The 14,701-nt window shown below is 41.2% G+C and overlaps 1 protein-coding gene across 1 annotated transcript in view; it reads left to right on the top strand.

Annotated features, from left to right (window-relative positions):
* LOC124718648 (TBC1 domain family member 5) overlaps nucleotides 1–14,701 on the top strand; it is a 174,953-nt gene that overhangs the window by 5,628 nt on the left and 154,624 nt on the right. Inside the window, exon 3 of the mRNA XM_047244277.1 lies at nucleotides 13,921–14,206. Coding sequence (XP_047100233.1) covers nucleotides 13,921–14,206 — 286 coding nt within the window. The remainder of the gene's footprint in view (nucleotides 1–13,920; nucleotides 14,207–14,701) is intronic.

Genomic DNA, 14,701 nt, shown 5'->3' with positions numbered 1-14,701 from the left:
GATATTCATACAAGTGGTTTTCTTTTCTCCAAAGGTCTCTCTAATTTTCCTGTAGGCAGTTTCTATCTTACCCCTAGTGATACATGTCTCTACATCCTTACATTTGTCCTCTAGCCATCCCAGCTTAGCCATTTTGCACTTCCTGTCGATCTCATTTTTGAGATATTTGTATTCCTTTTTGCCTGCTTCACTTACTGCAGTTTTGTATTTACCCCTTTCATCAATTAAATTCAATTTCTCTTCTGTTACCCAAGGATTTCTACTAGCCCTCATCTTTTTACCTACTTGATCCTCTGCTGCCTTCACTATTTCATTCCTCAAAGCTACCCATTCTTCTTCTACTGTATTTCTTTCCCCCATTCCTGTCAATTGTTCCCTTATGCTCTCCCCGAAACTCTGTATAATCTCTGGTTTAGTCAGTTTATCCAGGTCCCATCTCCTTAAATGCCCACCTTTTTGCAGTTTCTTCAGTTTTAATCTACGGTTCGTAACTAATAGATTGTGGTCAGAGTCCACATCTGCCCCTGGAAATGTCTTACAATTTAAAATCTGGTTCCTAAATCTCTGTCTTACCATTATATAATCTATCTGAAACCTTTTAGTATCTCCAGGGTTCTTAAGGATATGAAATGGAATCATCACATAAGCTCAGTAGTAGGTGAAGCAGTTGTCAGATTTCAGTTGATTGGCAGAATATGAGGGAAATGCAATCACTCTACACAGGACATTGCTTATAAATCACATATTTTATCTATTCTTGAATATTGCCCATACCAGATAGGATGAGCAGGGGACATTGAATACATACAGAGTAGGAGAGCCCGAATGGTTGCAGGTCTGTTCAACCTGTGGGAGAGTGTCACAGGCAGGGTAAAAAAACTGAAATGGCAGACACTGGAAAATAGGTGTAAACTATGCTGAGAGTGCCTACTTACAAAGTTTAATGAACTGTCTTTAAATGATGACACAAGGAATATACTACAACCTGCTGCATATCACTCATGTAGGGATTGAGAGACAAGAACAGGGGCTGTCTCCAAAGTAACCAGTTGCAGTTAATCAACTACATTGTGCATGGATGCATTTAAATGGTCATTCTTCCTGTGCACTTTATATGAATGGGACAAGGAAAAAGCTGTAATAATTGGTACAATGGGATGTACCCTCTGCCACGCACTTCACAGTGGTTTGCAGAGTACAGGTGTAGATGTAGAATGTTATTGTTTGTTCCAGCTGTACAGACCATCATCAGTGATGATCAGTTTTAGTCCATTTTCGTTTTCAGGCTAGTTCCTTGTGTTCAGCAAGGAGTCTTGAGTTTTTATTGTGATTTTTTTTTTTTTTTTTTTTTTTTTTTTTGTCATGACAAGCCAACTAACAGAGGAAAGTCCAATCCAATATAACGAAACCTACCCTGGAATTTTCATGCAAGAAGAACACAATGAAAGAAATTTACTACCGAAATTTTAGGTGCTAAAATGCACTGCAACTATTTTTTAAAAAAATTGTTTAAGTTACTCATCTTTGCCGCACAAAGAATTGCTTATAACAGTGGTTTGTACAGCCCTTCCTGCACAGTGCATGAATTGGTGAATAAGTAGGCACAGCCATGAAAAGAGGACATTGTGCCGCTTAGTGTGAAGTCTGATGTGCACATATACGAATTTTAAGCACTTAAACTGTACTAAAAATGTCTCAAATCAATGGATTTCATATTGACAAACTGATCAGGGATGTAATTTTATGCAAGTGACTAGCAAAAGAAAGAAAATAGAGACAGTGAATGATATTACATCACAGATGACTTCCATCAATTGCAACTTTCATTAACATTTGTTGACATTAAATATTTCATAACAATTCCTGTAGCACACTTCATAGAATAATAGTTGAATAATGTATATTGTGCTAACAATAAAACAGTTCCTTGCTTATTCCCTCTAGTTGTCAGAAAAAAACAAAGTATGTATTGAATGACAAAAACAAACTTTTTTTTTTTTCTTTACATCAGGTATTTCTGATAAAAAAAAGTGCATTCAGGCCTTCACAGTACTTATTAGTTTTATTTATAAGAACAGGAATGGAGTTATAAATGGTCATGGCCATTGTTCTGCCTATTGTGCTGCATACCGTGCGTACCTGATAAACTTGTAAAATGTGTTGATGCAAACTGACATTGCTGAAATGACTGAAGTTTAGCAATACTGTTCTGCAGACAGACCTGACATGACAAAGAGCTGTCCAAAACTGTACTGTCTGATAATTTTCTGAATAATGCTTTACACTGTTGAAAATTTTTGTTTCTTTCAAGAGTCTGAATCACACTGTTAGTTCCACGTGGAATCCAAAATATGCGTACTTCATCATTGTCCTAATGATAGAGGTATTATGTCAGAGTTCAATAAAAGTGATGCATTATTTTCTGCCGGTAATCAGAATACATTTCAGATGTGATATAGAATGTTATTCTCTCCCATTTTTCCAGGTTTTGCGACGTCCATTACAAGACTTTTGCAAGTAAACAGTCTTTTCTTTATTTTTTCCTCCTGATTTACCTCGATGTCCTCGAAGACAGACATAACACTGTGGGAATTTAATCTAGTGACACTTATCGCTGGCATTGTTGTATACATATTGTTGCATCCCAAGTGCGGAGTTTACCTGTGATTGAGGGGCAGGGGTTCTTGATACAAGGAATTCAGTCAATCGTCCGAATTGAGAGGGAGACTGATAACCTCATGTAAAAATGCTGATGTGGATTTTGGAGTGGGAGGATACGAGGAGAATAAGCACCCGAAACAAATACATTTATTCCAAATCTTAGTACAAATTGACCATTGACCTTCCTTGCTGAGGTGCCTCCCCGGGAGAGTCAAATTCTTTCATAGAGACAGTGACTGTCTGTCATGGTTCCATGTACTAACTGAAACCCTTATCTGATTCTGTCCTAAGGCTTCATTGGTTATATTATTTTGTTATTCTTTAGTTATGTCAGAGGTTGTGCAGAGGGATTAGGAAGCTTTTCCCTGTAAGGTCACTGAATTCATCCTAAGCCTTCCATTGGCTTCTCATAATGTGTTGTAGCTTCCACCACAAGCCCCTTTCTCTTTCTTCCTCACAGATTCATTTACAGCATAAGAAACTTGCTTCAGTAGTTCTGAGGCTTTTTTCTCATTGATTTTGTTAAGCAGCTTGTCCCTTACCTCAGTAGGCCTCCAGAGTTGCTCTCCTAGGCTCCTGTAACCCAGACACATGTATTTTTTTTTTCCCAATAGGCTGCCCAAGCTGGTTCAAGTGGCCAACCATGGGTGGCCCTTGTGGCTCCTTCTGCCACACCCAAAGTTCTGGCTTTACTCTAACTAATTCTTAACACTGTTCACAGGACTTGTGATTTACTTGAGGACATGGCAGAATCTGTCACAGTACTCATAAACTGTTACGAAATGTGGCCGATTAACTTTATACATGACATTTTAGAGGAAAACAAGAAGCTTCATTTTACACCAGCAATGTATTTATCTATAGTATTACCTATTAATGACATCTCATCTGCACAATTACTGGAGTTAAACGTTGTATTTTTCCAGCTCACTTGTCTGTAAAATTTGCAGGTCAAAGAAGCCTGGAAATTATTAATATTCCTCTTGTTTGCAATTCAGAGTGCCCAGTGTCGTAGATCTCCGTCGGTAATGGTTCACTGACTCACAAGCCGGTCTAAATCTTTCGAATAGTTTTTCTTTCACATTTTTGCGAGTTTTGTTTTGGCACATATTTTGTATTTCGTGTAACTTTTTCTCAATTCATGTTTGATTTTATGAAACAAAATCAACGTTGCATAGTGCTTAAATTCTAGAGTTTTCTCCCTCCTTTGTTTGACAAAAAAACTTACAGTATCTTTTCCCTCTGAAAGCTATTGTTGTACATGTTTTCTATGGCTGGGAGGCTACTCTGTTTTTGTTCTGGACATTAATTAGCAGAACAATCATCATTTGAGCCACAATTCACAAAATCTTTTAGACTTCCTATTTCTTCTGATGTTTCCATAGTTTCTAATGCAACATCGACATCATTTGAATGAGTGTCCAAAAAATTAACTAATAAATAAGACAATGTTCATCTTCAGGAGAGGTAGATTATTTGAGTTGCATAACCATGGACCTTGCCATTGGTGGGGAGGCTTGCGTGCCTCAACGATACAGATAGCCGTACCGTAGGTGCAACCACAAAGGAGGGGTATCTGTTGAGAGACCAGACAAACGTGTGGTTCCTGTAGAGGGGCAGCAGCCTTTTCAGTAGTTGCAGGGGTAACAGTCTGGATGATTGACTGATCTGGCCCTGTAACACTAACCAAAACGGCCTTGCTGTTGTGGTACTGCGAACGGCTGAAAGCAAGGGGAAACTACAGCCATAATTTTTCCCGAGGGCATGCAGCTTTACCTCTTGGGTAAAATATTACGGAGGTAAAATAGTCCCCCATTCGGAACTCCGGGCGGGGACTACTCAAGAGGATGTCGTTATCAGGAGAAAGAAAACTGGCGTTCTACAGGTCGGAGTGTGGAATGTCAGATCTCTTAATCGGGCAGGTAGGTTAGAAAATTTAAAAAGGGCAATGGATAGGTTAAAGTTAGATATAGTGGGAATTAGTAACGTTCGGTGGCAGGAGGAACAAGACCTTTGGTCAGGTGAATACAGGGTTATAAATACAAAATCAAATAGGGGTAATGCAGGAGTAGGTTTAAAAATGAATAAAAAAATAGGAGTGCGGGTAAGCTACTACAAACGGCATAGCGAACGCAGTATTGTGGCCAAGATAGACGTGAAGACCATGCCTACTACAGTAATAAAAGTTTATACGCCAACTAGCTCTGCAGACGATGAAGAAATTGATGAAATGTATGATGAGATAAAAGAAATTATTCAGGTAGTGAAGGGAGACGAAAATTTAATAGTCATGGGTGACTGGAATTCGACAGAAGAAAAAGGAAGAGAAGGAAATGTAGCAGGAGAATATGGATTGGGGCTAAGAAATGAAAGACGAAGCCGCCTGATAGAATTTTGTGCAGAGCATAACTTAATCACAGCTAATACTTGGTTTAAGAATCATGAAAAAAGGTTGTATACATGGAAGAACCCTGGAGATACTAAAAGGTATCAAATAGATTATATAATGGTAAGACAGAGATTTAGGAACCAAGTTTTAAAATGTAAGACATTTCCAGGGGCAGATGTGGACTCTGACCACAATCTATTGGTTATGAACTGTAGACTAAAACTGAAGAAACTACAAAAAAGTGGGAATTTAAGGAGATGGGACCTGGATAAACTGAAAGAACCAGAGGTTGTACAGAGTTTCAGGGAGAGCATAAGGGAACAATTGACAGGAATGGGGGAAAGAAATACAATAGAAGACGAATGGGTAGCTCTGAGGGATGAAGTACTGAAGGCAGCAGAGGATCAAATAGGTAAAAAGACGAGGGCTAGTAGAAATCCTTGAGTAACAGAAAAGATACTGAATTTAATTGATGTAAGAAGAAAATCCAAAAATGCAGCAAGTGAAGCAGGCAAAAAGGAATACAAATGTCTCAAAAATGAGATCGACAGGAAGTGTAAAATGGCTAAGCAGGGATAGCTAGAGGAGAAATGTAAGGGTGTAGCGGCTTATCTCATGAGGGGTAAGATAGATACTGCCTACAGCAAAATTAAGGAGACCTTTGGAGAAAAGAAAACCACTTGCATGAATACCAAGAGCTCAGATGGAATCCCAGTTCTAAGCAAAGAAGGGAAAGCAGAAAGGTGGAAGGAGTATATGGTGGGTCTATACAGGGGCAATGTTCCTGAGGACAATATTACGGAAATGGAAGAGGAGGTAGATGAAGATGAAATGGGAGATACGATACTGCGTGAAGAGTTTGACAGAGCTCTGAAAGACCTAAGTCGAAACAAGGCCCCGGGAGTAGACAACATTCCATTAGAACTACTGACAGCCTTGGGAGAGCCAGTCCTGACAAAACTCTACCATCTGGTGAGCGAGATGTATGGGACAGGCGAAATTCCCTCAGACTTCAAGAAGAATATAATAATTCCAATCCCAAAGAAAGCAGGTGTTGACAGATGTGAAAATTACCGAACTATCAGTTTAATAAGTCACAGCTGCGAAATACAAATGCGAATTCTTTACAGACAAATGGAAAAACTGGTAGAAGCCGACCTCGGGGAAGATCAGTTTGGATTCCGTAGAAATGTTGGAACACGTCAGGCAGTACTGACCCTACGACTTATCTTAGAAGAAAGATTAAGGAACGGCAAACCTACGTTTCTAGCATTTGTAGACTTAGAGAAAGCTTTTGTCAATGTTGATTGGAATACTCTCTTTCAAATTCTGAATGTGGCAGGGGTAAAATACAGGGTGCGAAAGGCTATTTACAATTTGTACAGAAATCAGATGGCAGTTATAAGAGTCGTGGGGCATGAAAGGGAAGCAGTGGTTGGGAAGGGAGTGAGACAGCGTTGTAGCCTCTCTCCGATGCTGTTCAGTGTATATATTGAGCAAGCAGTAAAGGAAACAAAAGAAAAATTCGGAGTAGGTATTAAAATCCATGGAGAAGAAATAAAAACTTTGAGGTTCGCCGATGACATTGTAATTCTGTCAGAGACAGCAAAGGACTTGGAAGAGTAGTTGAACGGAATGGACATTGTCTTGAAAGGAGGATATAAGAAGAACATCAACAAAAGCAAAACGAGGATAATAGAATGTAGTCTAATTAAGTCAGGTGATGCTGAGGGAATTAGATTAGGAAATGAGACACTTAAAGTAGTAAAGGAGATTTGCTATTTTGGGAGCAAAATAACTGATGATGGGTCGAAGTAGAGAGGATATAAAATGTAGACTGGCAATAGCAAGGAAAGCATTTCTGAAGAAGAGAAATTTGTTAACATCGAGTATAGTTTTAAGTGTCAGGAAGTCGTTTCTGAAAGTATTTGTATGGAGTGTAGCCATGTATGGAAGTGAAACGTGGACGATAAATAGTTTAGACAAGAAGAGAATAGAAGCTTTTGAAATGTGGTTCTACAGAAGAATGCTGAAGATTAGATGGGTAGATCACATAACTAATGAGGAGGCACTGAATAGAATTGGGGAGAAGAGGAGCTTGTGGCACAACTTGACTAGAAGAAGGGATCGGTTGGTAGGGCATGTTCTGAGGCATCAAGGGATCACCAATTTAGTACTGGAGGGCAGCATGGAGGGTAAAAATTGTAGAGGGAGACCAAGAGATGAATACACTAAACAGATTCAGAACGATGTAGGTTGCAGTAGGTACTGGGAGATGAAGAAGCTTGCACAGGATAGGGTAGCATGGAGAGCTGCATCAAAGCAGTCTCAGGACTGAAGACCGCAACAACAACAACAACAACAACAACACCACATTCTTCATATTTCGTCTTCCAGGTTGAAAACATAATTGGATTCCACATTACTCTGGAACCAGCGCAAAGGCAGATACTGTTAGCAACATATACCAAGAAATTATAAAGAAAATGCAGTTTTATCTTCCTTGTCAACACTTGGTGATCCTGCAAAGGCAACTGCTAAATATTGCAAACTTTCATTGAGTTGCTGATTTGAACAAAGCACTTTCCTTTTTCCAAATCATCAATTTTTCTGTATCTTTGGCTGTTTTTCTGAAGCTTGTAGTACTGGTACATAACAACAAATTCGTTATCATCCTCCAAAACATTATTTGAATCACGTGTAGTCTCTCTAGAAGTCTCAGGCTCGCTATTGTTTGCTGTGAATTCCAGATCATTTATAGTTACAGTAGATTTGTTGTCCAAATCTTTGAAATGTAATGAATAGTCAGTGCCAAGCGGACAATGTAGGGCATTGAATTGTCTCAAAGTCTTCCATTTTCAAAATACCAAAATGACACCATTGCAATGCTTGGGGTAGGATCGGAAACTAGAAGAAAGCTGAATGAAGGAAACACTATTTTATCATTCAGATGTGGCTAGAAACCTCGCATGTACGCGGAAAAAGTTGATTTGTTGTAGTTCTTCCATATTTATTAGGAGAAACAAAAACTGAACTGTGTACTCTCCAAAAGTGATAGAAGCCCTAAATATTTTTTTACATTCATGTGTTCCTGCTCGCAGCAACCAACAATCGGCATCAAAAGAGAGCAGTATGTGCCAGACTGGCCAAGCTACACAGAGAAACACACATTATCGTGTTACGATTTCAGTAGCGCACTCTAGTGTTCCACTCCTTCAGCAGCACAGTTGACAACTACTGGTGCATATGGATGTGCTATAGTATGTCTCCCCAACACAACCCACAAGTCTTGTTGGTATTTAATTTTTTTGGAGAACAGGCAGGCCCGTCCATTTACTGAATGTCCTCTTGTCCAAAAAGGTCCTCCATCTTGATGGTTGTGCATTTTCATGCATAAAAATGAAATTGATCCCAAATACACACCTGAAAAGACACACTTATGGAAGGAGTACAGTGTTACAGTAACGTTGACCTGTGAGTGTACTGTTTTTATAGATGTGAAGGTCAGTTGGCTCGTGCAACATTATGGCTCCGCAAACTGTTAACACCTGGACCATCATAAAGGTCATATTTGACAATGTTCCGGAATGAATTACATGTTCCAACCTCTCTTGATATGAGGGTATGTAATGCACCGAAGAACATTATCGAACTTGATCGTTTTTATGGGCATATTGACCTCCAAATATTTGAATGCAGTAGGCACTCTGGTCAACATTATGACACTGTACTCTTCCCCCATGTGCGTCTTCTCAAGACTGTGTTTAGCTCTGACTTAACTTTCATGGATGCCAGTGTGCAGCTGCATCCAACAGCACAGTTGGAGAAGCTCTTGGAATTAGAGAATATTCAGCTTATGGAGTGGCCTGCCTGTTCCCCAACTTAAATCCCACCAAGCACAATGGGATGTGTTGGTGAGACCCATTGCATCATCCGTATGCACCAGTGACTAACCAGCAGTTGTTGACCATGCTGGAGAAGGAGTGGAATATTGTATCAAAGAATTCCTTAACAACCTTGTGGGCAGCAAAGGAGCACATCGTAGAGCAGGCATTGCCGTCCATGGTGATCACACACCCTATTGAAAACCACGTCGTACCGTTCGTAATGTTTGACATGACAGCTACTATTCACAGATCGCATAAATTACCTGGCAGAATAAATATAAATTGAAATAATTTCAATTTGCTTTTTTACATGCATATTCCACAAGCCGCAAGCCATAGGGTGCATGGTGGGGGGTATCCGGTACCACTATTAATCTCTCCTTTTCATATCCCATATGGAACTTGAGTGAGAGAAAAGTGCCTGACGATATATGCTTTCATATGAACCTTGATTTCTCCTCTTCTGTCTTAGCAATCCTTAAGCAAGATGTAAGTAGGTGGAGCCTTCTACAGTCTGTCGCAAATGTCAGTTCTTTAAAATTTCTCAATAGTTTCGTGAAAAGAACATTGTCTTCCCTCCATGGATTACCATGTGAGCTCGTGGAGCATTTCTGCGATACTTGCATGTTGACAAATCTAGCAGCTTGCCTCTGAATTGCATTGGGGGGGGGGGGGGGGGAGAGAGACAGACGCTACAGTTAGATTTATTATAACAGTCCTGAGGTAATACTGTCAATGCAAAGAAGAGGTCACTTGGAAACCCTCATTTGACCAACTGGTGACTACAGTTTGACAGTCTGAGACTTTATCAAGTTGGATTAATGAAAGTAATAGTTAAATTGAAAGAGGGGCTGTGCAACTTGACATGTTTCTTCATTCAAAAATAAGAGGAAATGTTAAGTAACTGTGACATGAGGCTGTATGCTGTGGCCTGAGACACTATGAGAAAATGCATTGTGTAGTGCAGAGAGACAACATTTTCACAAGCTACAATGAATGTTAGGTGACAGGGAAATTACTTTCTCAGATGCACAAGTACATATCACATAGCCTTAATGGTAAAATCAGACATAATGGGGACTTGTACCTTCTGCCAGACGAACAGAAACAGGGAACATGAGTATTTGTAATAAATTATTCAAAATGACGGTCACAATCACATTATTTACTTTGCCGCCAACCAGTTTCAACCCACAATGGGGTCATCTTCACGGCAATTTACACCATTTGGTCGCTCGCTGGAGTTACTATAGTTACCGACCGTGCACGGGCAGGGTGATGACTCCAGCGAGCGAGAAAATGGTGAAAACTGCCCAGAAGATGACCCCATCGCGGGTTGAAACCGGTTGGCGCCAAAATAAATAATGTGATTGTGACTGTCATTTTGAATAATTGATTATAAGTAAATTAATCGCTGTTATCTCCACACGACGATGTTGTCTAAAAATGAGTATTTGTGGTACACAATGCATCCTCTGCCATGCACTGTGTGGTTGCTTATGAAATACAGATATAGATCTAAGACTTGATGCTTTGATGCAGAATTAGGTAATCTGCACTAATTCAAATTTCTGTTTCTGTAAATGCAACCACAGGATCACCCTTGATCAAAACATCCTGTCTGCTTCAGAGTATCTGCAAGGACTTAAAATCCAATAGCACACAATGTGCCTTCTTAAGGAAGGAAAAGATAAAATTATTGACATCTTCACGAATAAAAGGAAAATGGGGAATGAAAGTTAAAAAAGAAAGAATGAAAACTGCTCTAACTAATTCCTCAGACAATGCCTAGCTAGTTTTAGGTACTGACTCTGCTACAGATGCTATGGAAATAGCCAATCAACCTGAAAATACAACGCCTGACAAAAAAGTGAAACACCCAGAAAGGGAGGAGGAAATTATATGGAACTTTGTGGGCTGAGAGGCTGTATGGTGGTGTTTCACTCTAGTCTAATTTACTAAGAACTTAAAAAGTATGAACCCACTTACCAGTGTAATGTTGTACCCCCACCTGCAGTAGAAGAATGTACTAATTCAGTTGGAAAGGATGTTATAAAGCTGTTGTAGCTTCTTGTGCGGTAAGTTAGCCCACAGCTGCTATAACAGGTTCTTAATATCGTGGATACTGGCACTGGGATGGAGTTGACATCTTAGCTTGTTCCACATGTATTCTATCAGGACAGATGTGAGGATCCTTCTAACCACAAGGTAAATCAGCATTGCGCAGGTAGTTCATAGAGACAGGTGCTATGTGAGGGTGTGCATTGTTGTGTTGAAAAACGTCACTACAATGCTGTCACATGAGAGGTAACTTGTGAAGAAGAAGGATGTCCGTGACACACTGTTGTGCCTTCAGAGTTCCCTCAGTCATTCACCAATCGTTACCTGAAGTCATGCCCAGTGGCTGCCCGTGCCGTGATGCCAGGTGTAACGCTGCTGTGCCCTTCCAAAACATCGGAAGAAAGTGACCTGTCCATGGGTTGTTGCCATGCTCGGTGGCAGTGGTCATCAGGGATACTTCAGAGCTGCAATTCATTGCTGAATGCAAGAACACGCTCGCCAGCAGACCGTGCTTCCTGGTTGTGGCATCACACCAAATGCAGTCATTCGTGTTGTGGTGCTGACACCTAAGTGTGGCATGATATTCCCCTACTCTGGCTGCTGCTAGCCTCTGCCAGTGGTGTGGAATGACTTAGAATGTCACAGGGAGTCCTTTACCTATTCACTTATGGCAGGTGCAGATATGATGATGTTATACGCTTGGTGCACAATTCAGCAATTCTCTGTTATGATGGTGAGATGTTGTTGACAAGAATCTTGATGATGAATATGTCTGTGCTTATGTTCCTGTGCAGTCTGACATTGAGTTACTGTCGCATCAGAATGTCCCACAAATGAGGACCTATTTTTAGAATCCCAACCAGCAAACATCATGGTTGAGGCGGACAAGCTGGGGTGGGTAATACAGTGGGATAGTGTGGAAAGCTGCCATGGAAGGAGCATGCAACTTGGAGTATGGACAGACACACTAGCAGATGTGTTTAGCCGCTAGCTGTCCACGCCAGCTCCGTGTCGAGTTCGTCCCTTGTTCATCTCGCTTGGATTTTGGACTCTGTGTTGCGTAAATTGACTTGCATGATGAGTTTGTTTCCTCCCACAGGGTTCTGTCCCCAAGCAACCATTGGCATGTGGAGTATCTTTGCCAACCATGTAGCGAAGCTTTATTCGGCACTGTTATGTCAGGTAGATTGTAATGGACCGGTGTACCTTTTATCGTGCTCCACTACAGTAATCAATTCCCCCCTCCCCATCCATTACTGCAGTATTGAGAAAAGTCTTTCATTATTTGATAGAACTGTGTCTCACGTTCTGTCTGATTATTTTCGTGACCTCATCATAGAAATATTTCATCGGTGCAATGTCTGGACTGTTTGTGTCACTGTTTCATATTTCTGTGCCATCTGATGATGAAAATGTATCTTTGTAACAAACTTGAGGATTCTTTTTGCTAGAATATCTTTGAAATGATGTTCAAAACAGACAACTGACGGAATCCAGCAAATGAAATTCGATCCAGTGGTCCCTTGGCGTGTCGGGCTGTAAGTCCTCAAAACATGAACTGGGGGGGGAAAAAAGTGACTGACAAAGATAATTGTTTCAGTTCATTTTCTTATGTCATAAACAGTTGCAATTTTTAAACCAAAGTCTAAGATGGACGACATAAGGAGATGATGCTGAGCTCTTGACAGTGATACAGAAGTGACTTAATGTTCCATGCCATATTGTCAAAAGCACATTATCCAGTGAAAGAGGCAGGTACTCATGCATATGTCCACAAGGCATTGTGGTGAAACAAATGGTCCAAATAGGTTTGCCAATAATCTGTGACCCCTAACATTAATGTTTTATCACTACTGATTTGCCAATACAGCTGTTGCCTGAGGACTTTTTGTAGCCCAGTTTGTCAAGATTTATGAAGCCATCTCTACCAAAAGTCACTTTATTGTGAAACACCGATGATGGTGGTTTTAATGCAACAACAAGAAATACAGCTTTCTCGTGGAGGAAAAGCCACTGCCGATAATCCCTGCCCACATTGCAGGTGAGAGAGGCAATATTAGTTTTCACACAACATACATAAAACCATCCTTTGGTTTACTCTGTGCCAATAGGTCCTGCACCGGAAGGTTGTACTGGAGCTGGTCTCAATGCCCTGTAGAATCTGTCATTCCAGAAGTGGTGTGTGAATGCAGACTCCCAGGTTGTTCCATACTTTCACAAATGTCGAAAAATTGTTGCAAAGATTTTGAGAGTTGTGGTGCTGCCTGTCAAACTGAGTGGCTCTGTAGCTTCACGAGGCCTCTCGATCGTCTTCACTGCCTCGTCCACAGGTGATAACCATCTGTGCTTCCTTCTGGAATGAAAAACAGACCATTGTGGTTTGATATGACTGAAATTGTGCAGCTTGCAACACAAGGAATAATGTTGTTCATCAGTGCCATCACTATTGTCAAATATGAATTAATTAAATAAAAACTGAGGGGCGTTAAATGTGTGTGTTGTGGGGGAAGCCGTGGGGAAAATGCTGGTGTTTTGTAAAGTATCATTGGAAGGCCACCTGTAAGGTAATGCTTTGAAATATATCAGTTTTAATTGCTTTCTTGCAAACTTAATTGTGGACATAAAAACTATCTTCCTTCTTTTCTTTTCTGGAATCACCCTCTTGACGTTTATCCCCTAACTTAAGATGTACTCTGTTTATATCGTACATAGTATAGTAGCTCTATAACACTCTGTGGAGTACTCCAGAACTTACCTTATCTATATTGGGCTTTTCAGAATGATGTGTTAAATCCTAAGTGTTTCCAAGTCCTGAGTGCAATCACAAAACTGGTACAGTACTTGGTAAGCTCGTATTTTGTTCGACTGGAGCGATCCGGGGGTTGGAGTGACATACTGTACCATGGTGCGGCGTGTCCGCAGGGAGGAATGGGCGGCACTGTGCCACCGGGACGACCCGGGCCTGGAGGAGCTGCGGCGGCGCGCGGTGCTGGGCTCCCTGCGCGCCTCGCGCTTCCGCAGCGTCTGCTGGCGGGCGCTGCTCGGCGTGCTGCCGACCGGCGGCGCCCCGCCGCACGGGGAGGCCTGGCTGGGGGAGCTCCGGCGCTCGCGCCAGCACTACGCGCGCCTCTGTGCCAAGCTGGCCGCCGACCCCTGGAAGGACAACGACCTGCTCGTTCGCGACGACCCACTGTCTCAGAGCTCCGAGGTATAAGTGCTGAAATGCGTAATGGTGTACAACTTTTTTTCGCTGCCTCCCCCGTTAGTTTTCTGACGAGTTTGGGTGCAGCTCACTGAGACTTTGTCTCCTGTGTCGACTTATTTGTCTCGCAGTAAAACGTATACGGACATCATCAATTATTTCTCGATTGCGTTGCAATCTCTGACTTTCCCTGTAGTATTTACTCTCAACAGCTCACTTGGGTACGATGGAAGTTATTTCGTTATGTATTAACCTCATATGCTTATACCAGTTCTTTTTCTGCACGTGGAGGAAAGTGATTAGTGTGTACACATTAGCTATACTGTCTCAAGGTATATTTACACTGGCCATAAAAGCTGCATTTTGCTGACAGTATATCCAGGCAGTGTTATCCAGTGACAATGTGGCTCCATGAATTGCAACCACTTGCATAAGGGGCTGTTGTTGTTGTGATCTTCAGTCCAGAGACTGGTTTGATGCAGCTCTCCATGCTACTCTATC

This window comes from Schistocerca piceifrons, chromosome 10, assembly GCF_021461385.2.
Source record: "Schistocerca piceifrons isolate TAMUIC-IGC-003096 chromosome 10, iqSchPice1.1, whole genome shotgun sequence".
NCBI lineage: Eukaryota > Metazoa > Arthropoda > Insecta > Orthoptera > Acrididae > Schistocerca > Schistocerca piceifrons.
The sequence above is the reverse complement of the archived record's forward strand: the minus strand, read 5'-3'. Positions and strand labels throughout refer to the sequence as shown.